Source organism: Lepidochelys kempii, chromosome 23 (assembly GCF_965140285.1).
Source record: "Lepidochelys kempii isolate rLepKem1 chromosome 23, rLepKem1.hap1, whole genome shotgun sequence".
NCBI classification, from domain to species: Eukaryota; Metazoa; Chordata; order Testudines; family Cheloniidae; genus Lepidochelys; species Lepidochelys kempii.
The window spans coordinates 17,886,594-17,908,676 of record NC_136402.1 but is presented as its reverse complement, the minus strand read 5'-3'; the positions used below and the strand labels follow the sequence as shown (position 1 = coordinate 17,908,676).

Below are 22,083 nucleotides of genomic sequence, written 5' to 3'. Positions count from 1 at the left end.
AGGGGATCCACTCGCACTGCAGCAGTGGTAGGGCTCTTACCCTGGGGTGGGGTCTCCTCCCAGCTCTGGGAGGGGAGTAGGGTCTGGTGGCTAGAGCGGGGGCGGGGGGGGGGGCTGGGAGCCAGGACTCCTGGGTTCTCTCTGTGGCTCTGGGAGGGGAGTCAGGTCTGGTGGTTAGAGCAGGGGGGCTGGGAGCCAGGACTCCTGGGTTCTCTCCACAGCTCTGGGAGGGGAGTGGGGCCTGGTGGGTTAGAGCAGGGGAGGCTGGGAGCCAGGACTCCTGGGTTCTCTCTGCGGCTCTGGGAGGGGAGTCAGGTCTGGTGGTTAGAGCAGGGGGGGCTAGGAGCCAGGACTCCTGGGTTCTCTCTGTGGCTCTGGGGGGGGAGTCAGGTCTGGTGGTTAGAGCAGGGGGGGCTGGGAGCCAGGACTCCTGGGTTCTCGGGGGGGGGGGGGGGGGAAGTTGGGAGCCAGGACTCCTGGGTTCTCTCTGCGGCTCTGGGAGGGGAGTGGGGCCTGGTGGTTAGAGCAGGGGGGCTGGGAGCCAGGACTCCTGGGTTCTCGGGGGGGGGGGGGAGTTGGGAGCCAGGACTCCTGGGTTCTCTCTGCAGCTCTGGGAGGGGAGTGGGGTCTAGTGGTTAGAGCAGTGGGGGCTAGGAGCCAGGACTCCTGGGTTCTCCTCGCGGGGGGGGGGGGAGTTGGGAGCCAGGACTCCTGGGTTCTCCTCGCGGGGGGGGGGGCGGGGGCGGGGCTGCCTGTCCCCCTCTTACTGGAATCTCCTCCAGGCGGGGGGGTCCCGGCTGCTGGTGCTCAGGGATCGGCCCTTGCGGCTCTCGGGCGTCCAGGCCATGGTGGCTCCTCCCCCTCCCCCACCTGGGGGCTGGGGCTTTATAGGAGGGGGCGGGGCCAACACCTGCGGCTCACCTGGATCCCGCCCCGCCCCCTCCCCGTGGGCCGGAGGGTGGGGCTGGGAGCCCGGACTCCTGGGTTCTCTCCGGGCGGGAGGCGGGTCTGGGGTTAGAACCCAGGCGTCCTGACTCCCTCCCCTCCCCCTGCGCCCAGAGAAATTTGCAGCCTCCCAACCTGGCCAGTTGCTTCCCCTCCCGCTCCTGCCTCTCCTAAAATGGCGGCCACAGGCGCCTGCCCTATGCCAACATGGCGGCCCCCATGGTTCCAAGATGGCCGCCCCCACGTGAACACCCCCTTTCTCATTGGTCCTAGATGGCTGCCCTCTGTTACCTCTCTTTCAAGATGGCGGCCCCCATGTTACCCCCGTCCAAGATGGCGGCCCCATGTCTCCCGGCTCCAATATGGCGGCCTCTAGTCTCTCTCCCATCATGGCCGCCTGGCCGTTGCTCTCGCGAGGGTTTGGGGTCTCGGGGCCGCTCCCCGGCGCCTTGCTGTCCAATTGGGGCGGGGGGTGCGGGGGTCGCTTGGCCGCCGGCGCCTTGGGACGCCGGGGCGGGGCCTCACCTGAGAGAACTCGCCTGCTGATTGGCTCCTCCAGAGGTCTGGGCGGGGACTCACGTCAGGGAACTCGCCTGCTGATTGGTCCTTTCGGCGGCCGGGGCGGGGCCAACAGCGTTGAAAGAAAAGGCGCGAGCGGGGCTGGTGGGTGGAACAACAAATCGTTCGCGTGATGGCAGCGGCTGGGCGGGCCCGGGGGTGAGTAGTTGGGGGTCACGGGGAGGGGGCTAGGCGATGGTGTCCCCTGGGGTCCCCCCCTCTATGGTGGGGGCGATGGTGTCCCCTGGGGTCCCCCCTCTATGGTGGGGGCGATGGTGTCCCCTGGGGTCCCCCCTCTATGGTGGGGGCGATGGTGTGTCCCCTGGGGTCCCCCTCTATGGTGGGGGCGATGGTGTGTCCCCTGGGGGGGTTGAGGTCCCCCCTCTATGGTGGGGGCGATGGTGTGTCCCCGGGGGTCCCCCCTCTATGGTGGGGGCGATGGTGTGTCCCCGGGGGTCCCCCCTCTATGGTGGGGGCGATGGTGTGTCCCCTGGGGGGGGTTGGGGTCCCCCCTCTATGGTGGGGGCGATGGTGTGTCCCCTGGGGTCCCCCTCTATGGTGGGGGCGATGGTGTGTCCCCTGGGGGGGGGTTGGGGTCCCCCCTCTATGGTGGGGGCGATGGTGTGTCCCCTGGGGGGGGTTGGGGTCCCCCCTCTATGGTGGGGGCGATGGTGTGTCCCCTGGGGGGGGTTGGGGTCCCCCCTCTATGGTGGGGGCGATGGTGTGTCCCCTGGGGGGGGTTGGGGTCCCCCCTCTATGGTGGGGGCGATGGTGTGTCCCCTGGGGGGGGTTGGGGTCCCCCCTCTATGGTGGGGGCGATGGTGTGTCCCCGGGGGGGCTTGGGGTCCCCCCTCTATGGTGGGGGCGATGGTGTGTCCCCGGGGGGGGGCTTGGGGTCCCCCCTCTATGGTGGGGGCGATGGTGTGTCCCCAGGGGGGGGGTTGGGGTCCCCCCTCTATGGTGGGGGCGATGGTGTGTCCCCGGGGGTCCCCCCTCTATGGTGGGGGCGATGGTGTGTCCCCGGGGGGGGTTGGGGTCTCCTCTCTATAGCGGGGGCGATGGCGTGTCCTGCAGGGGCTTGGGGATCTATACAGGGCACTTGGAGTGGGACCTAGACGCCCGCTGGGCCTGTCTTGTCCCGATCGCATCAACCCTGGCCCCACCCTGGCAATTTCGACCGTCCTTGACCCTGGAGCGCCTCGAAGATCACCCTCGAGTCCTTGACCGCGACGCTACGTGGAGCCGCGGCCGGGTTGGCTGCCCTGCCGCGTTCTGCGCTGGTGGCTTCAGGTTGACAGCGTTGTCGTGCTTCACCCGAGAGCCGATCGTGTAGCCGAGGCTGGGTTCTCATCTGCCGGCATGGGCTGGAGTCTGCCAGTTGAGCAGCGATGTCAACGTCGGAAGCGTTGCTTTGCCACGAGCCTCCGATTTGAGCAACTGTGGGCGTGAACCTACCACGGGAGGAGACGGCACGGTGTCTGGGAACTCCTCGCACTCCTCCCCTCGGTCCTTCAGCATCTCATCTGCTTGGGTCCAGCTGTTCTACGTTCATGGGCTGATCTTGCCCAAATATTTGTCCATCTAGGCGGTGGAGATTTGGTCCTATGTGGCGGAGGATAAGTAGAGCTGGGTGCCCTCTCTAGCCATGAAAAATTAGATATTTCTCTGTAAATGGTGGTAAACATTGGTTTTGCCCGCATGCACCCAAACTGGCACTAAATATTTCCACCAATGAGTGTTGAAATTTATGGAGAGGTAAAAAATAAGAAAAATGCCAATTGAGAATTTGTTAGAGACCATCGTTAAATTGTTCTTAGGTGAGACGCTCATCAAGCCGCTTGGGTGCGAAAATTTAAATCGGTGAAAATACCAATAAAATGTTTCAGCCTTCCCAAATTTTGTGTGACTGTGAAACCATACAGAAATAAAAATTGGGGGAAAAAAGCTTTAAAATAAACATTACTGTCTATAAAAGAATGAATTTGGCCAAGCCTAGTTAGGTGCATGTTATTGGGGCTTGAGTCTGTGTAGTCCGATAGTTGTTTGATCCTTTAATGGGACTCAATTCATGAGGGATCTGGTGGTGGAAGTGAAGTTGCTCATCCTAATGTCACTCTAAAAAGGACTCCAACCTTTTTAGGACGTTCTCCTGGACCCTGCCACTTTTCCTGGCCAGACAGCGAGATCACAGTTGACAGGAACACGGCTGAGAGAATGGAGATCTCTCCTCCATCCATTGATAGATCATCCATTGGCACTGCTGTAGTGGTTCTGGTTCCACATTTGAATCCAGATGATGATGGATCTAGATGAGTTTGGAGTTGCACTTTCTGGGGGACTAATATTGGCCGGTTGTTGGCTAGAACCACTGGATCCCATTGCAGGCCTGAAGGAGATAGAGACACTTCTGTTGACCTTACACCCTTGACCAGATCTTGGGAAAACTTGTCCTGATGTTGAAACTAATCAGTGCTTAAATTGCTTTATGTTGAGTCGTCCGATTGGTTTAGACTAGAGGACGACTTGCGCCGTGCCACTTAAATTACTAACAACAGTTTGGAGTGGTCTGCCTCATGCGTGGCTACAGTGACTTGTCGAACTCGCTGCCAATCAACAATCTAGTCAATAAGATGCTGTTGTTTGGATCTTGGGCTTGCTTGTGACACTTTTGTTTTGTCAGGCAGAAAAACCCATTTGCAATTGCTAATTCCCCTTGAACCCTGCTCCTTAGTGAGTGTGGCCGTTGCTATTCTCTTTCCGAGTCCCATCGTGTCCGATGGCATTCAGCCAGATTACCCCATTACTTCCAACCTTTGCATTAAAGGTCCATGATGATTAGCTTATCCAACATTGACATGATGAGTTTATCAAAGTCACTATAATTTTCTTTCACATCATCTGCATTTCTCTGGTAGGGATGTACACACTGCTAATGGTAATGTACTTACATTTCCAAGGCAACCATAAGCTGGTCACTTCTACCTTTAGGTAGATTTTCAAGCTTGGGAACAATGCAGTTGCCAATTTCAAAGCCAACACCCACTTGTCTTGGTGCTGAGGCTGGGCAACCTCACCAGGTGAGCGTGTACCCCACTCCGATCGCTGCAAATCGCCCGTCAGCGGTAAATCTGGTGTCACAGAGTGGCAATGTCCATTTTTAGCCACAGTCGCACCTGAGAGATGTTGGTGTCCTCTTCAGTCACGAAGGGTGACGACAGACCTGTGCTAAAGGTGCTGTTATGCAACTATTGAGGAGTAAACGTATAAATAATGAAATAGGATTTAAGCTTTCAAGTTCTTCTTCAGGCTCCATTGTCTCTTTCCCACCAACAGAAGTTGGTCCAATAACAGAGATTTCCTCACCCATCTTCTCTCTGTTTAAGTATGTGACCTAGTGCTATAAGACTTAGTTCTGTGTACGGGGGGGAGAAACAAGGACACCACAAAATAACAAAATCCCCCTCCAGATTTTGGTGCACGTAACCTTGAGGTTCACCATGTTAACCTGTTGGAAACACTGGGGTAATGTCCAGCCTCGAATAGCTTATGGTAGCAATTGGGGTCCCCAAATTACAGTTATCTGGAACACCCCATGTGGACTGGGGCCAGCGAGCAAATTAAACATGGCTGCCAACCACGGATGGATGGATGGGAGAAAGGCTATTAAAGTAAGATGAATGTCTGATGTCTAGTGGGCACGTTGGGGTGGCAGATACCCGCTTAAATGTCCTCCACTAAACTCTTCTCGTCTCTTCATCAGAAGGTTTCCGTCTGAAGTAGGCATGATGTGGGGGTTGGCTTGTCCATATCTTTTTTTGATGACTGGGAGAAATGCAGTTAGTATTTAAATCCTCAATAAAGTTCTCATATCTTGATGTCTGGCTCCCCAATCTTATCCTGGATTCCTTCGCCAGCCACGCACGGTTAAGACAGCAGGGCTAGTCCCTTGTACCCTCTAAATCCATCCAAGGGCCATGCTCCCATCCCTGGATTTCAATGGGAAGCAGGGCCAGTTCTGATTGCCGTGTCTTGGTTCCGGACTCCTTTGTGGTCGTCCTAACTTCTTAAGGAGAAGCTGCTGGGTGACTGTTGGCTGGTGGATATAGACAGGGCAGGTCCAGGGCTTCCTTGATGCCCATGATTCTCTCGGAGCTGGGGTACAATGTAGGGTGTGGATACGTGGGATTGCCGGAGTGGTTTACTGCCCCGGATAGCTTATTGGGGCCAGAGTTGGCCGCTTCATTGGAGGTTTTCTTGCTGCGGGCACATGAGTCGCCCTCCAGGGATGGGGGGAGAACCCAGGAGATCTGGGCGGGGTGCCGGGGGAGAAGAGAGAGGGGGCCAGCGTCTCCATGGTGGAAGCTGGCTTAGAGCAAAGATGAATCCCCTGGTTCTTCATCCCATGGGTGGAAAGGGTTCAGCTGTGGGACTGGGGCTCTGTTGGGGGAGATTTAGCCAGAGTGTTGCCTCTAGAGGTTGACATCTAGGACAGAGATCATGGACTGGGGGAGTCCAAGCAAGGAGATGAGGTTGTTGGTGCTGTAGGCGTTGAAGCATCTGGGGCGTTGTCCCCATCCCAGAATCGGCTGCCATAGGAATCCTTCCATCCGTGGTGGCTTGAAAAGGAGCACGATGGCTGGGGATATTAGGGGGGGCGGGCTTCTGCCATCGGACGAGCGAATTAGGGGCTGGGGCTCCTCGCAGGCTGGGCCTATCGCTCCCTGGCCGTGACCCTCTCCCTGCCCCTCCTTGCAGGCTCCTGGCCCAGCTGGATGAGGCGCTGGCTTTTGAGGGGCCGACCCGAGAGGAGCTGGAGGCGGAGCTGCCAGCCAAAGTCCTGGTGGAGCATGCTGTGGTGAGTGATGGGGCAGCCGGCCTCTGCCTTTGGGGGGCACCAGCTCTGATCCTGCCCCAGGGTGGGGACTGGCTGGCCCAGACAAGTGGGGAATGGAATACGGGGCCTGTCCCCCCTAGGAGGTGCTGGCTCCCATCCTGTCCAGGGCGTGGGACTGGCTGACTCAGGGTGGGGCATGGGGCATGCGGCCTTTCCCCTCCAGGGGGTGCCGGCTGTAATTTCCCCCTACCACGGCTCCCTAGGATACACGGAAGAAGCAGAAGTGGATGTGCAGCCAGCTCCATGTGGTCAAATTCCTGCTGGAATTCTTGGACCAGAGGGACTCAGCCCCCTTTGACCAGAAGACCACAGAGGCAGCTGTCCGTGAGTAGCCCGGACTCCTGGGTTTTCACCCCGGCTCTGGAGGGGAGTGGAGGCTAGTGGGTTAGAACGGTGGTGGCTCAGAGCCAGGACTCCTCAGTTTGATGCACTGCCTCTCCTCCCTCCCGGCCCAGGGAACGAGATGATGCAAGCCAAGCAGCAGTGGAAGGAGCTGAAGGCTGGCTACCAGCAGCAGGTGGTAGCCATCGAGGGGGCAGTGCCCCGTGTGCTGGCTCAGCTGGAGAAGGGCCAGCACCTGGCGCAGCGGCTGAAGGAGGCTCTGGTGCGATACGAGGCCCAGGTAAGGTCCTGTCCTGGGCGTGTGTGAATGTGAGGATCCCACTGTTGCCACCAGCTGTCCAGGGGGCTCCAGGGATTCCACTTCTGCCACCAGTTCCCCTTGGTCCTGCGGGGAGGGGCCCTGCGGTTGCCATCTCACTGCTGCTACTAGCTGCCTAGGCGGTCGCAGGGACCCCCCCTTGCCACCAGCTCCCTCTCCCCACAGAGACACGAGGCTGAGAAGAAGGCAAGGGGCGCCCGGGAGAGACGGCAGAAGGAGCAGGTACTGACCCAGGGGTCTGTGGGGGGCAGAGCCAATCAGTGGGGAGAGAGGAGAAGCAGGGGTGGTTGGGACTATTCTAGGAAGAGCTGGTGGGTTGATTGTGGGAGGAGCAGCGGGACTGGTGAGGGCAGCAGCTGCCCCATTTCACTGTTCTCCCCCCACCCCCAAATCCAGGAGCAGCTGGAGGAGCGGAAGCAGCAGCTGGAGGAGCAGGCGGCTTTGCTGCGGAGCCGGGTGCAGGCTCAGCGCCAGGAACTGCACCGGCTGCAGGGGGAGCTCCAGAGCCAGGAGTGTGTCGCCAGTGGCTGGAGGGAGAAGGTGGAGAGGTGAGAACCCAGGAGTCCTGGCTCCCAGCCCCCTCTGCTCTAATCACTAGACCTCCCCCTGCACGGAGTCAGGGATGGAACCCAGGTATCCTGCTCTCTCCCCCCAGGAGCTCTGCCCTCTGCCAGCTCTTGGAGACCCTCCAAGGGGTCCGGGTGGTCTCAGCCTCTGCTGATGAAATCGACGTGGAACTGACCCCCGGCCCCCAGCAGACGACTCCCGATCCCCAGCCAGCGACCCTCGACCCCCAGCTGCTGAGGTTCACCTTGTGCTGGGCGGAGGATGGGAGCATCAGGGTGCAGGTGAGTAATGGCCTGGGGATGGAGGGAAGAGGCTGGCTGGGTCTGACCCAGGAAGGGTTGAGGGGGCCAGGCTGGCTGGCTGGGACCCGGAGGGGTTTGGGGGCGCTAGGCTGGCTTGGTCTGACCCAGGGAGGATTGTGGGGGCAGGCTGGCTGGGTGGGACGCAGAGGGGATTGGGGGCGCTAGGCTGGCTAGGTCTGATGCAGGGAGGGTTGTGGGGGCAGGCTGGCTGGGTGGGACGCAGAGGGGATTTGGGGGGCCAAGCTGGCTGGGTGGGAGCCGGAGGGGGGGAATTCAGGGGGCCAGGCTGACTGGGTCTGACCCAGGGAGGGTTGAGGGGCCAGGCTGGCTGGGTGGGACCCGGAGGGGATTGGGGCTGCTAGGCTGGCTGGGTGGGACCCAGGGGGGGAAATTCGGGGGGCTAGGCTGGCTGAGTGGGACCCGGGTGGGGGAAATTCAGGGGGCCAGGCTGGCTGGGTCTGACCAGGAGGTTGGTGTGTGTGTGTGTGTCTGTCTCTCTCTCTCTGCGCCCCACAGAGCCACAGTCCCCTCTTCCCACCCCCCAGGCCCTGCGCTGACGTCCGGGGCACTGTCCTGGAGCTGCAGCAGAGCTACGGCCAGCTGGCCCCACTCCTGGCTGAGATTCAGGCCCTCCAGACCAGGTCTGTCCCGCAGTCCACCCCACCAGCCCCCCACCTTGTAGGTGGCAGCACTGATTTCCCCCCTCCCTCCCTGCAGGTTCTCCATCGACTGGCAGCCCCAGGAGCACCAGCTCCGCTTCCTACAGCCCTCAGCCATCTGGACACTGGCGGTGGAGCCGGGATACCCGGTGTGGGGGGGCGTCCGACTGCTGGCAGTACAAGGGCAGCGTGGTCCTGGGGACCCCGGGGCCTGGAAGGTGAGTGGATGGGGGAGAGATCTAAGAGAGCGCCAGAGGCTGCGGGTCGGGAGTGAGGGGCACCGGCAGGGCTGGGGGGAGCCCAGGGCCCTATGGCCAGGAATCCTGGATTCTAGCCTTTGCTCGCTGCCCCGCCCTCTTTCTGTGCCTCAGTTTCCCCATCTGTTGACCCAGCCTCCCCCGCTCAAGTCCTCTAACCTGCCTCTCTCTCTCCCCTCTCAGCCCCCACAGGAAACCCCATCCCTGCGTGACTGGCTGGAATACTTGAGCACTCTGGACATCTGAGCACCCCACTGGGCCCCAGAGCCCCTTATGGGGGGAGGCTGGGACAATCCCCTCCCCCCACCGCAGCAGAGAGATCCTCAGCCTGGAACTGCTCCCTGTGCCTGACCAGCATGCGCCCACTTTTCCGTCGGGGGGTGGGCATCCCCTGCCTGTGATGGGAGGGGGAGGTTAAGCAGCCTTGTAATAAACACACATTCGTAAAGTGTTGTGATCACCCCACATTGGGGGGGAGCCCTAGATCACAGGCACCAGATGGATCGTGGGCTGCTTGTGGCACCCACCCGTGGGAGACGGATACTGACCCTTCCCCCCACCCTACAGCCCCTGTGCCTCCCATCCGGATCGGGGCTGGCACCCCCTAGAGGGGAAAGGCCCCGGGCCCCAATCCCCACCCTCTTTGCTGCCTGGGCAGCCTGCCCATATGTAGTTCCCCATCTGGCCACAAGGTGGGGCTCTTGTCCTGTTCAGTTTTACTTGCTAAGGGGGTGGTGGGGTGGGGTGGGGGGTGTGTGAGAGCTCCCCTGCCCCTTCTCGGCTGGGAGGAGCCCAGACCTGCCCCCCCCCAAGCTGGGATCACCCCCCTCCTGGCTGAGAACCCCAAGGGGTGTGGGGTCTGGGGGCGTGGGGGGCAGAGGGAACTAGAGGAGTGGGGCAGGTTGATTGGAGATGGGGCTGGGGGGTGGGGATGAGGAGTGTGTGTGTGTGTGTGGGGGGGGGGTTAGGTTGGGGGCAGTGGTGGAGAGATAGGGGGCTGGATGGGGATATCGGGGGGTGGAGCTGCAGGGGGTGGAGGATTGGCTGCAGGGGCAAGGGGGGGCTATGTGGGGTTGGGCAGGGTGGGGGTGGAGACTTGGGGGGGTCTCTGTGAACTGGTGCCCTAGAGCTGAAATTGACCAGCCCTGGTGGACCCTACTAGTGCTGCTGGACTCACCCCAAGTGAAGCCCACCCCACTCCCCCCTGTCTTCTCCCAGCTTCCCCCTGGGTTTTTCTGTTGCATCAATGAATATTTCAAGGGCTCTGGCTCTGTTCTCTGCTCCCCTAAATAAGCCAGGGACCCCCACGGCTGCCAGGACTGTTGGGGGGGGAGAGGTTGGGGGGGATGTTGCTGCCAGCAGCGGCCTGCAATTTACGAATGGTAAGTCTGTCCCTATCTACCTGCTTTTGAAGGAATCTGAGAAGGGGGGGGCGCTGCAGGGTGGGAGTGAGGGGCACCGGCAGAGCTGGGGTGGGACCCAGGGCTGGGCTAGCTGGGGGCTGCGGGATGGGAGGTGGGGTATCTGGCCCAGGTGAGCCCTCCTTGTGGTGTTATGTGTGGCCGTTCCCCAGCTTTCCCGCCCCAGAGGTGGCTGCATCTCGGCGCCTCTTGAGCCCTCTCCCTACAGACGCCAATAAACCCTTTGCTGACGCTTTCCTGGTGTTGCTGTAACGCGAGAGCATCAGCAGTGCTGGGGTTGTGGGGTTTAGATGGTTGGAGGCCTAGGATGGATACGCTGCCCCCCACGTGCCCTGCTGCAGCCCAGCCGGGACCGTGCCGGCACGGAGCCCACATTGGGACGGGGTGGGGGGAGATAATGCAGTTTGCCTGCGGGGCCCATCTACTCCTGGCTGCTGCGGCTGGTGAGTTGAGTGCATCCACGCCTGGGAGGGCCCGGACTCGCCTTTGCTTCCGCTTCAGGGACGCTTTTGTGCTGCTCGGGCACGGCTGGCACCCGGGTGGCCCCGGGCAGGGGAACGTGAGACGCCAGTGATGGGGAAAGCAAGAGTGCTGGGGGCGGAGAAGGAAGAAAAGAAGCAAGGGGGACAGAAGGAGGGAAGAAAGGAAGGTAAAGGAGTGAGTGACGGGAGGAAGCGGAGAAGAAGTGAGCGATACAAAAATGAAGAGATGTGAGTGGTACAGAGGAGAAGAAGAAGAAGCGAGTGATAGGAGAAGGGAGTAGGAGAAGCAAGCGGTAGACGTATGAGACGAAGCGAGCAGTGGAAGGGTTAGGAGAAGTGAGCAGCAGGGGAAGTGAGTGTTAGAAGGAAGACAAGAAGCAAGTGATGAAAGGAGTGGTAGAAGATGGAAGAGAAGTGAGCGGGAGAAGGAAGCAAGCAATAGAAGGAGAGGGATGAGGAAGAAGCGAGCGGGGGAAGGAAGCGAGCGATGGGGGGAGAAGGGATGAGGAAGAAGCGAGCGGGAGTTCTCAGAAGGAAGCGAGCGATGGGAGGAGAAGGGATGAGGAAGAAGCGAGCGGGGGAAGGAAGCGAGCGATGGGGGGAGAAGGGATGAGGAAGAAGCGAGCGGGAGTTCTCAGAAGGAAGCGAGCGATGGGAGGAGAAGGGATGAGGAAGAAGCGAGCGGGGGAAGGAAGCGAGCGATGGGGGGAGAAGGGATGAGGAAGAAGCGAGCGGGAGTTCTCAGAAGGAAGCGAGCGATGGGAGGAGAAGGGATGAGGAAGAAGCGAGCGGGGGAAGGAAGCGAGCGATGGGAGGCATAAACCCCATGGGGAGAAGACTGGGGGGCCCAGCCACAGCTGAGGAACCTTGGGGTCCTGGCCTGTTCCTGTAATGGACCAGCCCGACTCGTTAGCCGGGGGTGTGGGAGAGAACCCAGGAGTCCTAGCTCCCAGCCTCTGTAAATAAATCAAGGCAGCACTGTAAAAAACACAGGTTTATTCTGCTCCTGCCCCCTCCCCCGTCCTGCCCCCCCATGCCTCTTCCGCCCCCCCCTCGGTTCATGTTGGTCTGAGGGTCGGCTCCAGGTACCCCACATTCCTCAGCATGGGGAGCCCTGGCAATGTGAACGAAGAGCGTTAGAGTCACTCGGAAGCCAGCCAGGACCCGGATGCCTGGGTTCGCTTCCCGGTTGTGGGAAGGGAGTGGGGTCTAGTGATTAGAGTGGATGGGGGGCTGGCAGGAGCCAGGACCCCTGGGTTCTCTCCCCGGCTCTGGGAGGGGAAGTGGGGTCTGGTGGTCAGAGCAGGGGGGCTGGGAGCCAGGACTCCTGGGTTCTCTCCCTGGCTCTGGGAGGGGAAGTGGGGTCTGGTGGTCAGAGCAGGGGGGCTGGGAGCCAAGACTCCTGGGTTCTCTCCCCAGCTCTGGGAGGGAAGTGGGGGGGCAGGTTCGCTGGGGGGGGCAGGGCTGCTTCTGCTCCCCAAGGGCAGGAAGATTGGCGGGAGGCCTGTTCTATTCATAGCTTCCCTGGGAGGGGGCGTGGGCCCGGGCGGGGGCGGGGAGGGAGACAGACCTGGGGAGAGAACCCAGGAATCCTGGCTCCTAGTCTCCCCCCCCCCTCCCGGAGCTGGGGAGAACCCAGGAGTCCTGGCTCCCATCCCCCTCACTCTAACCATTCGGTCACACTCCATTTTTGTGCCTCTGATACCATCCACCCTTGCACGTTTTTTGCACAAACCTCACGACCCACGTGCGCACATCTGAGCCTTTGCACGCTTGCCCCACAATGGATGAGGTCCGGTTGCCCCAACTGGCCCCCTCGCACGCTCCAAGGCCTGCACTGGGAGTGATCTGGGAGCGCTGGCTGGAGCCGGGGCGGGCTCATTGCACGCTTGGCACATGCCGGCCTGAGCCCCCCTGCACCCGTCGCACGAGCAGCACGACTGACCGCTCCTCTGGGAGCCACAGCCATGCTGCACAAAGGGGAGGTGGCTGGGAGCCAGGACTCCTGGGTTCTCTCCCTGGCTCTGGGAGGGAAGTGGGGTCTGGTGGTTAGAGCAGGGGGGCTGTGAGCCAGGACTCCTGGGTTCTCTCCCTGGCTCTGGGAAGGAAGTGGGCTCTAGTGGTCAGAGAAGAGGGGGCTGGGAGCCAGGACTCCTGGGTTCTCTCCCTGGCTCTGGGAAGGAAGTGGGCTCTAGTGGTCAGAGAAGAGGGGGCTGGGAGCCAGGACTCCTGGGTTCTCTCCCCAGCTCTGGGCGGGAAGTGGGCTCTAGTGGTCAGAGAAGAGGGGGCTGGGAGCCAGGACTCCTGGGTTCTCTCCCCGGCTCTGGGAGGGAAGTGGGGTCTAGTGGTTAGAGCAAGGGGGGCTGGGAGCCAGGACTCCTGGGTTCTCTCCCCGGCTCTGGGAGGGAAGTGGGCTCTAGTGGTCAGAGAAGAGGGGGCTGGGAGCCAGGACTCCTGGGTTCTCTCCCTGGCTCTGGGAAGGAAGTGGGCTCTAGTGGTCAGAGAAGAGGGGGCTGGGAGCCAGGACTCCTGGGTTCTCTCCCCGGCTCTGGGAGGGAAGTGGGGTCTAGTGGTTAGAGCAAGGGGGGCTGGGAGCCAGGACTCCTGGGTTCTCTCCCCGGCTCTGGGAGGGAAGTGGGCTCTAGTGGTCAGAGAAGAGGGGGCTGGGAGCCAGGACTCCTGGGTTCTCTCCCTGGCTGTGGCCGCGTGGGCGGGAGGCGATCGCTATTTGCCCGCTGGGGCCGCGTCCGCCCCGTTCTGGCGCCCGCCGCCCTTCTGCGAGAGGCGGGTGGAGGCGCTGAGGGCCGTGGCCGCCGCCTTGAAGCTCCGCTTGCGCTTGGCCACGTTCTGCTCGGGGTGGAAGATGATGACGTAGACCTTGGGCACGTAGAGCATCCCCAGGGAAACTGAGGCACTGAGGCTCATGGACACCGTCAGCGTCAGCGTCTGGATGTAGATCTGCGGGGGGCAGAGAACGGGGCGCTCAGGGCGGCTGGCGCAGGGCTCGTCCCCTCCAGCGGGGGGCGGCGCTGGGAGCCAGGACGCCTGGGTTCCTATCTCTCGATCCCTCTCTCCTTTCTTTCATACTTGACCCTTATTTTCTTCCCTTTCTCAAAGCCTCACCCATGGGCTCCTCTCCACACCCTCATCGTCCCGGACTCCTGGGTTCCCTCCCTTCTGTCTAAAATTCCAGTCCCTGGGCTCTCCCCTGCCTTTCCCCCGGACTCCTGGGTCCCCTCCCCTCTCAAAAACTATAACCCTTCATCCCCCCTACCCTTTCTCCCTGGACTCCTAGGTCCCCCCCCAAACTCCAGCTCCTGGGCTCCCCAGACTCCTGGGTCCCCTCCCCTCCCTCTCTCCTCCTCCAGCCCCTGGGCTCCCTCCACTCTCCCGGACTCCTGGGTCCCCCTCCCTCTCTCCTCCTCCAGCCCCTGGGCTCCCTCCACTTTCCCGGACTCCTGGGTCCCTTCCCCCCCCTCCAACGCCAGCCCCTGGGCTCCCTCCACTCTCCCGGACTCCTGGGTCCCCCTCCCTCTCTCCTCCTCCAGCCCCTGGGCTCCCTCCACTTTCCCGGACTCCTGGGTCCCTTCCCCCCCCTCCAACGCCAGCCCCTGGGCTCCCTCCACTCTCCCGGACTCCTGGGTCCCCCTCCCTCTCTCCTCCTCCAGCCCCTGGGCTCCCTCCACTCTCCCGGACTCCTGGGTCCCCCTCCCTCTCTCCTCCTCCAGCCCCTGGGCTCCCTCCACTCTCCAGGACTCCTGGGTCCCCCTCCCTCTCTCCAACGCCAGCCCCTCGGCTCCCCGGCCTCCTGGGTCCTCCGGCCCGCGGACCTTCTCGGCGGACTGGGCGGTGCCGAAGAAGATGGGCACGAAGGCCAGCCAGACGATGCAGGTGGTGTACATGGTGAAGCCGATGGGCTTGGCCTCGTTGAAGGTCTCGGGCACGCCGCGGGCCTTGACGGCGTAGACGGTGCAGGTGACCATGAGCACCAGGCTGTAGCCCAGGCAGCAGATGAGCGACAGGTCGGACATGTCGCACTTGAGCACCCCCCGGGCCGCCTCGGGGTTGGGCACCCGCTGCTCCTCGTAGTCGATGACGCTGTGGGGCGGCAGGGCCCCCAGCCAGGCCAGGGCCCCCACCAGCTGCACGGCGCTCAGGCTGAAGGTGATGGCCAGCTGCGAGGTGGGGCTGATGAACCGGGGCGGCGTCACCGACTTCTTGCCCTGCTCGAAGATGCGGTAGATGCGGTTGGTCTTGGTGAGCAGGGCCGAGTAGCTGAGGGCCATGCCTAGCCCCAGGAAGAGGCGCCGGGCGGCACACACCACCACGCCCGGCTCGGCAATCATCAGGAAGGTGATGGCGTAGATGAGGAAGATGCCGGTCAGCAGCACGTAACTCAGCTCCCGCCCCGAGGCCCGGACGATGGGCGTGTCGTTGTGGCGCACGAAGGTGACCACCACGAAGGTGGTGCCCAGGATGCCGCCCATGGCCAGGCAGACGGGCAGCACAGCCCAGGGTGAGCTCCACTCCAGCTTGACGATGGGCGTGGGCCGGCAGGCCGTGCGGTTGGGGCTGGGGCGCATGTCGAAGGGGCAGGTCTCGCAGGTGAACTCGTCCAGCTGATACTGGTACCCGTCGCAGAGCTCGCAGTGCCAGCAGCAGGGCACGCCCTTCACCATCTTCTTCCGCTCGCCCGGCCCGCAGGGCAGGCTGCAGACGGACGAGGGGATGTCCTGCTGGCCCCCGGACCACTGCATCTCCTCGATCTGCCAAGGGAGAGCGCGGGCAGGCAGCTGGCTCTGGGGTGGGGGGTGCTGGGGAACGGCCAGACATGACGCCGCCCTGGGATGGCTTGCCTGCTGCTGAGATGCAGCCACCTCTGGGGTGGGGCAGCTGGGGAACAGCTACACATAACGCGGCATAGGCATGCTATGCCCAGGACTCACACGCAGCCACCTCTGGGGTGGGGTAGTTGGGGAATAGCAGCACATAACGCTGCATAGAGTCAGCTTGCCCAGGGCTGAGATGCAGCCAGTTCTGGGGGGGGTCAGCTGGGGAACAGCTGCACATAACATTGCCCTGGGACGAATCCCTCGCTGCTGAGATGCCACCCACCCCAGGGCAGGGCCGTAGAGGAATAGCCACCCATGACGCCACAGGGGGACGGCTCGCCCAGGGCTGAGATGCAGCCACCTCTGGGGCGGGGCGGCTGGGGAACAGCCGCACATAACGCGGCATAGGCATGCTATGCCCAGGGCTGAGATGCAGCCACCTCTGGGGCGGGGCGGCTGGGGAACACATGCGCACGCCCCAGGCCCCCTTGCACTCACATTCAGGCGCAGGTATTCGGTCCATTGCCCGATGGCTTTGTACCCGGGCGCCGTGGTGTTGGTGAGTTGGTACTGGAAGATGTCATAGCGCCCGGGGGCATCTCCGTTCTCGTTGAACATGACGGGGGTCCCGGCGCTGCCTGGGGGGCGTGAACAAGGGGGGGGGCTGGATGCAGCTCGGCCGGTGCCCCTCACTCCGGACCTGCAGCCCCCTGTTGGCCCAGCCCTGGGCTCCCCCCAGCCAGTGCCCCTCCTCCCTCACCGTTGAAGCTGACCCCGCGGATGTAATGCAGCAGGGTGTGCCCGTCCACGGGGTCCATGCGCTCGCAGAGCCCGGGGGCGCCGGGGCACAGGTCCAGGTGCATGCTGTGCAGGGCGTGGGCCATGGTGTAGACGGCGTCGATCACGAACTGCACCTTCCCCTCCTGCTCGTAGGTGGAGTCCCGCCCGATGCGCTCCTCGCCTGGGCACAGAGGGGCTCAGGGGGGTGGGGAATGGGGCCCGGGGCCCGGCTCCTCGCCTGGGCACAGAGGGGCTCAGGGGGGTGGGGAACGGGGCCCGGGGCCCGGCTCCTCGCCTGGGCACAGAGGGGCTCAGGGGGGCGGGGAACGGGGCCCGGGGCCCGGCTCCTCGCCTGGGCACAGAGGGGCTCAGGGGGGTGGGGAATGGGGCCCGGGGCCCGGGGCCCGGCTCCTCGCCTGGGCACAGAGGGGCTCAGGGGGGCGGGGAACGGGGCCCGGGGCCCGGCTCCTCGCCTGGGCACAGAGGGGCTCAGGGGGGCGGGGCCCGGGGCCCGGCTCCTCGCCTGGGCACAGAGGGGCTCAGGGGGGCGGGGAACGGGGCCCGGGGCCCGGCTCCTCGCCTGGGCACAGAGGGGCTCAGGGGGGCGGGGAACGGGGCCCGGGGCCCAGCTCCTCGCCTGGGCACAGAGGGGCTCAGGGGGGTGGGGAACGGGGCCCGGGGCCCGGCTCCTCGCCTGGGCACAGAGGGGCTCAGGGGGGCGGGGCCCGGGGCCCGGCTCCTCGCCTGGGCACAGAGGGGCTCAGGGGGGCGGGGAACGGGGCCCGGGGCCCGGCTCCTCGCCTGGGCACAGAGGGGTTCAGGGGGCCGGGGAACGGGGCCCGGGGCCCGGCTCCTCGCCTGGGCACAGAGGGGTTCAGGGGGCCGGGGAACGGGGCCCGGGGCCCGGCTCCTCGCCTGGGCACAGAGGGGTTCAGGGGGGCGGGGAACGGGGCCCGGGGCCCGGCTCCTCGCCTGGGCACAGAGGGGCTCAGGGGGGTGGGGAATGGGGCCCGGGGCCCGGCTCCTCGCCTGGGCACAGAGGGGCTCAGGGGGGCGGGGCCCGGGGCCCGGCTCCTCGCCTGGGCACAGAGGGGCTCAGGGGGGTGGGGAATGGGGCCCGGGGCCCGGCTCCTCGCCTGGGCACAGAGGGGTTCAGGGGGGCGGGGAACGGGGCCCGGGGCCCGGCTCCTCGCCTGGGCACAGAGGGGCTCAGGGGGGTGGGGAATGGGGCCCGGGGCCCGGCTCCTCGCCTGGGCACAGAGGGGCTCAGGGGGGCGGGGCCCGGGGCCCGGCTCCTCGCCTGGGCACAGAGGGGCTCAGGGGGGCGGGGCCCGGGGCCCGGCTCCTCGCCTGGGCACAGAGGGGCTCAGGGGGGCGGGGAACGGGGCCCGGGGCCCGGCTCCTCGCCTGGGCACAGAGGGGCTCAGGGGGGCGGGGAACGGGGCCCGGGGCCCGGCTCCTCGCCTGGGCACAGAGGGGCTCAGGGGGGCGGGGAACGGGGCCCGGGGCCCGGCTCCTCGCCTGGGCACAGAGGGGCTCAGGGGGGTGGGGAATGGGGCCCAGGGCCCGGCTCCTCGCCTGGGCACAGAGGGGCTCAGGGGCGTGGGGAATGGGGCCCGGGGCCCGGCTCCTCGCCTGGACAGAGAGGGGCTCGGGGGGGGCGGGGAACGGGGCCTGGGGCCCGGCTCCTCGCCTGGGCAAAGTGGGCGGGGAAAAGGGCCCAGGGCCTGGCTCCTCACCTGGGCAGAGACGGGCTCAGGGGGGTGGGGAATGGAGCATGGGGCCTGTCCCCTCTAGGGAGCACCGGCCCCGATCCCCATCTCATTCTCAGCGGGCAGATACCTGAGATTTGGGGTGTCCGGGCATCATCCGCCCACCGTGGTGGGATCAGCCCCCAACCCCCTGGACACCCCTAAGAGCCGGGGAATGAGCCTTGAGTGGGCTGATCACACCCCATGCAGGGGATTAGCTGGAGCGGGGGCACCAGGGGGCCAGTGTCTCCTTCCCCGCCGCGGGATTGCCACCCCCCGAACCCCCAACCTCGTCCATCTCTGAGAGATCAGCCCCCCAAGCCCAGCCCCCGGTACCGGTGCATTTCCGAGCGGCCTCCTCCGGCTGCGTCCCCGGGCGGGTGAGTTTACATTTGAAATCGTCCTCCCAGAACTCGGCGAACCAGATATTGCGGCGATTGTTCTCCAGGGAGCGCGAGGTGAAATACTGATCGAAGCCTGCCGTGGGGAGACGGGGGTCAGCAGGGGGCGCCGTGGGGCAGGGTGCTCAGTAGGGGGCGCTGTCCCCTGGCAGGCCGGGCCAGGCGCTGTGGGTCAGGGAGCTGGACATGGGGCACTCTGCCCTGGCAGTCAGGGTCAGGCACTGGGGGGGCGCCACGCTGCTGGCAGCAGGGGGTCTGGTAGGGGGCTGGGGGGGCACGGTGCTGTGGGGAGCGGGGCGGTGGGGGGTGCAGTGGGGAGTGGGGGGTTTGGTTGGGAGACTGGGGGGCACGGTGCTGCGGGGGGTTCGGTGGCGGTCTGGGGGGCACGGTGCTGCGGGGGGTTCGGTGGGGGGCCCGTTACCGTCGATGGACGCCCGTTTGGGCAGAATGGTGACGGCTCCTTCGGCCACTTCCTCCTGCCGCAGGATGGGCGAGATCTTGGAGCCCCAGCTGTCCGAGCCAACCCACAGGAAATGCCCCGTCAGGTTGGCGCGACGTGCGGCCTCCAGCACCCGCCTGCAGGGGGCGACAGCGAGCAGGTGAGTCCTGAATTCCCGGGGAGACGGGCCCGGGGGGAGCCCCAAACTCACTTGATGTCGTCCTCGTTGGCGAAGATGATGATCCCGCGGGCGTTGGGCGTCTCCATCAGCCGCTTGATCAGCTTGTCGAACTCGCCGGCCCTGGGCTCCCGCGGGATCTTCATGGACTGGGCGATGCAGACGCCGCCTGGGGGGGGGCCACAGGGAGCCCCCGTCACGGGGAGTGGAGCCCCTCACTCCCGCCCCGCAGCCCCTGGTTAGCCTGGCCCTGCCCCCCCCAGCCCTGCTGGTGCCCCTCACTCCCGCCCCGCAGCCCCCGGCTAGCCTGGCCCTGCCCCCCCCGCAGCTGGTGCCCCTCACGCCCGGCCCTGCCTCCCCCAGCCCTGCCGGTGCCCCTCACTCCCGCCCCGCAGCCCCCAGCTAGCCCGGCCCTGCCCCCCCCCAGCCCTGCCGGTGCCCCTCACTCCCGCCCCGCAGCCCTGTCAGTGCCCCTCACTCCCGCCCCGCAGCCCCCGGCTAGCCCTGCCCCCCCCAGCCCTGCCGGTGCCCCTCACTCCCGCCCCGCAGCCCCCAGCTAGCCCGGCCCTGCCCCCCCCCCTCAGCCGGTGCCCCTCACTCCCGCCCCGCAGCCCCTCACCGGCCTCGCGGGAGATCTGGACGAAGGCCTCCACCCCACTTTCACCGTAGTTGCCCTCGGAGGCCAGCGTGGAGACGTAGTTCCAGCCAAGCGCCTTCACCACGTCCAGCATGGCCTGGGCCTGGTACGAGTCCGGTGGCACCACCCGGGAGAAATAGTCGTAGCGGTTGTTGTCGCTGAGCTCGGGGGCGGTGGAGGCGTAGCTGATCTGCGGGATCTGGGGGGCAGAAGGGCAGGAGACTGACAGGGGGTGCCAAGGGGGCACCTGGCCCCTGCTCAGACCCGGGGGCAGCCCAGAAAATCCCTGCACCCAGGAGCTTCCGGACTCGTCAGCGGGGACCCGTCAGCCAGGGCGGAAGGAGACTGGTGGCAGCGCTGGGAGAGAACTCAGGCGTCCTGGCTCTCAGCCCCTGCCCTCTCTACCCACTAGACCCCACTCCCCTCCCGGCGCCGGAGAGAGAACCCAGGAGTCCCAGCGCCAGAGCTGATGCCTCGCGGAGCTAAGCGGGGTTGAGAGAAATGAGAATGAGCCGGGGCGGGGGCCCTGTCGCCCCTGCTGGTGGGGCCGAGCCCTTCTCTGGGTGTGGGGCTAGGGCAGTCCCTCACTTCCCCCCCACCCCATGTGCTGTGGGGTCGGGGAGAAGCCGGGGGAAGGCTCATTGCCTGGCCCCTGAACCCCTCAAAACTGCCCAGGGATTGGGAAGCCGGAGCTGCAAGGAATTGTGGGTAACAGTGGCCTAGTTGGGGGGGGGGACCCGCTTCTGTGGCTCTTGGATGTGTAACCTTCCCCCAGCACTGCCCCCCCCCAGCATCGTTAGCCAGGCTGTTGATGGATTGGAGCACTGTGGGGCAGGGGGGACGGGACCAACAGCTGGAGGGAGGGAGAGAGAGAAACCGGCTAATACCATGTGGGGCATCCCAGAGCCGGGGAGAACCCAGGAGTCCTGGCTCCCAGCCCCCCTGCTCTAACCACTGGACCCCACTCCCCTCCCAGAGCTCGGGAGAGAACCCAGGAGTCCTGGCTCCCAGCCCCCCTGCTCTAACCACTGGACCCCACTCCCCTCCCAGAGCCGGGGAGACCCACTGCGACTGGGGTATATCTGGGGATATCAGTCTGATTTTATCCATCTCCCCATGTCTAGGAGACACCCCCCCCCAGGGACAGGGCCCACCATCCATCCCCCCACTTTCAGGAGACGCCCCCCCCGGCCCCCCCCCCGGCCACTCACGGCAAAGAGCCGCAGGACGTTGGCCACCATGATGGAGACGGAGCTGGCAGAGGCGCCAACCACGGCCACGACCCGCTCGGGCCGGGTGAAGAGGGGGGGCCGGCCGTCGGTGCAGCGCACGTCCGACGTGTCCTTCTGGATCAGGGCCTGGACGAAGGTCAGCGACTGCTCCAGGGCGTAGGTGTCCCGGGAGCAGGTGTCCAGGATGCGGGCGCCCAGGGTGAGGTTGGGGAGCAGCTGGGGGTCGGCGTTGATCTGGTCCAGGGCGTAGAGCATGGCCTCCATGCGGTGGATCCCCTTCTCCTTCTTCACCTCACCGCACGGCACCCCGGCCGGGCCCCGGGCATGCACCGGGAACAGCCCCCCCAGCGTCACGTCCCCCTCAATCCGGATGGAGAAGGGCTGTGTGCCCTGCTCGGCCCCTGCCCCCCAGCCCCACAGCAGCAGCAGGAGGAGGGGGGGCCACAGCTGCCCCATGGTTGGGCTGGCCCCGAGCGCTTCACGGCCTGCAGCGGGAAGGAGGGTGGGGAAATGGGGCAAGCCACCGTCTGGATGGGCCTGGGGGCCAGGAGCTGGTTCACTTGGGCACTGTCCCTAGGACACCTTGTTGGTCCGGGTCCCCTGGCAGGTGGCCAGTGCTGACCCCGGTTACTCCCGACCACTGGCCAGAGCGAGACCCTCCCCACCATGGCCCTGGAGAGAGGGAGGCCATGAGGAGGGGCAGCTGGCCTGGCTTGGAGTGTAGCTATCGATCCTCATACCCACCCTACCATCTGTCCATCCATCCACCCACTCACCATCTGTCCCCCCGCACCTCCATCCATCCATCCATGTATCCTTCCCTCCCTTCCTCCATCCATCCATCCCGACACCCCATCCATCCACCCACCCACCTATCTTCTGTCCCTCTGCCCCTCCAGGCATCCATCCTTATACCAGCCATCCTTGTGTCCCTCCCTCCCTTCCTCCTTCCATCCATACATCCTGACACCCCAACCATCCATCCATCCATCCTTTCATCCATCCATCCTTTCATCCATCCATCCCAACACTCCATCCATCCATCCACCAGCCATCCTTGTATCCCTTCCTCCCTCCCTCCATCCAT

General features: G+C 64.6%; 2 protein-coding genes across 3 annotated transcripts; one reads left to right on the top strand and one right to left on the bottom strand.

Annotated features, from left to right (window-relative positions):
- Positions 1–1,413: 1,413 nt before the first annotated feature.
- On the top strand, positions 1,414–9,545 carry ZWINT (ZW10 interacting kinetochore protein). 2 transcript variants are annotated; one of them, XM_078850257.1, is made up of 10 exons: positions 1,425–1,662; positions 6,259–6,358; positions 6,601–6,721; positions 6,853–7,019; positions 7,224–7,280; positions 7,455–7,606; positions 7,714–7,906; positions 8,444–8,568; positions 8,645–8,804; positions 9,027–9,545. In XM_078850257.1, exons 1-10 carry the CDS (start codon positions 1,637–1,639, stop codon positions 9,087–9,089), a joined length of 1,164 nt encoding a protein of 387 aa, XP_078706383.1. In that variant the 5' UTR covers positions 1,425–1,636; the 3' UTR covers positions 9,090–9,545. The 2 variants fall into 2 exon arrangements, with proteins under 2 accessions (XP_078706384.1, XP_078706383.1); XM_078850258.1 differs by lacking the exon at positions 7,224–7,280 and having other exon boundaries at positions 1,414–1,662.
- Positions 9,546–13,470: 3,925 nt separating this feature from the next.
- On the bottom strand, positions 13,471–21,452 carry LOC144929703 (metabotropic glutamate receptor 6-like). Its single transcript, XM_078850104.1, has 9 exons — positions 20,976–21,452; positions 19,747–19,963; positions 19,161–19,296; positions 18,932–19,086; positions 18,446–18,586; positions 16,339–16,539; positions 16,077–16,216; positions 14,577–15,512; positions 13,471–13,704 (listed from the first exon to the last, which is right to left on the bottom strand). The coding sequence occupies exons 1-9, from the start codon at positions 21,450–21,452 to the stop codon at positions 13,471–13,473; spliced, it is 2,637 nt and encodes an 878-aa protein (XP_078706230.1).
- Positions 21,453–22,083: the final 631 nt, after the last annotated feature.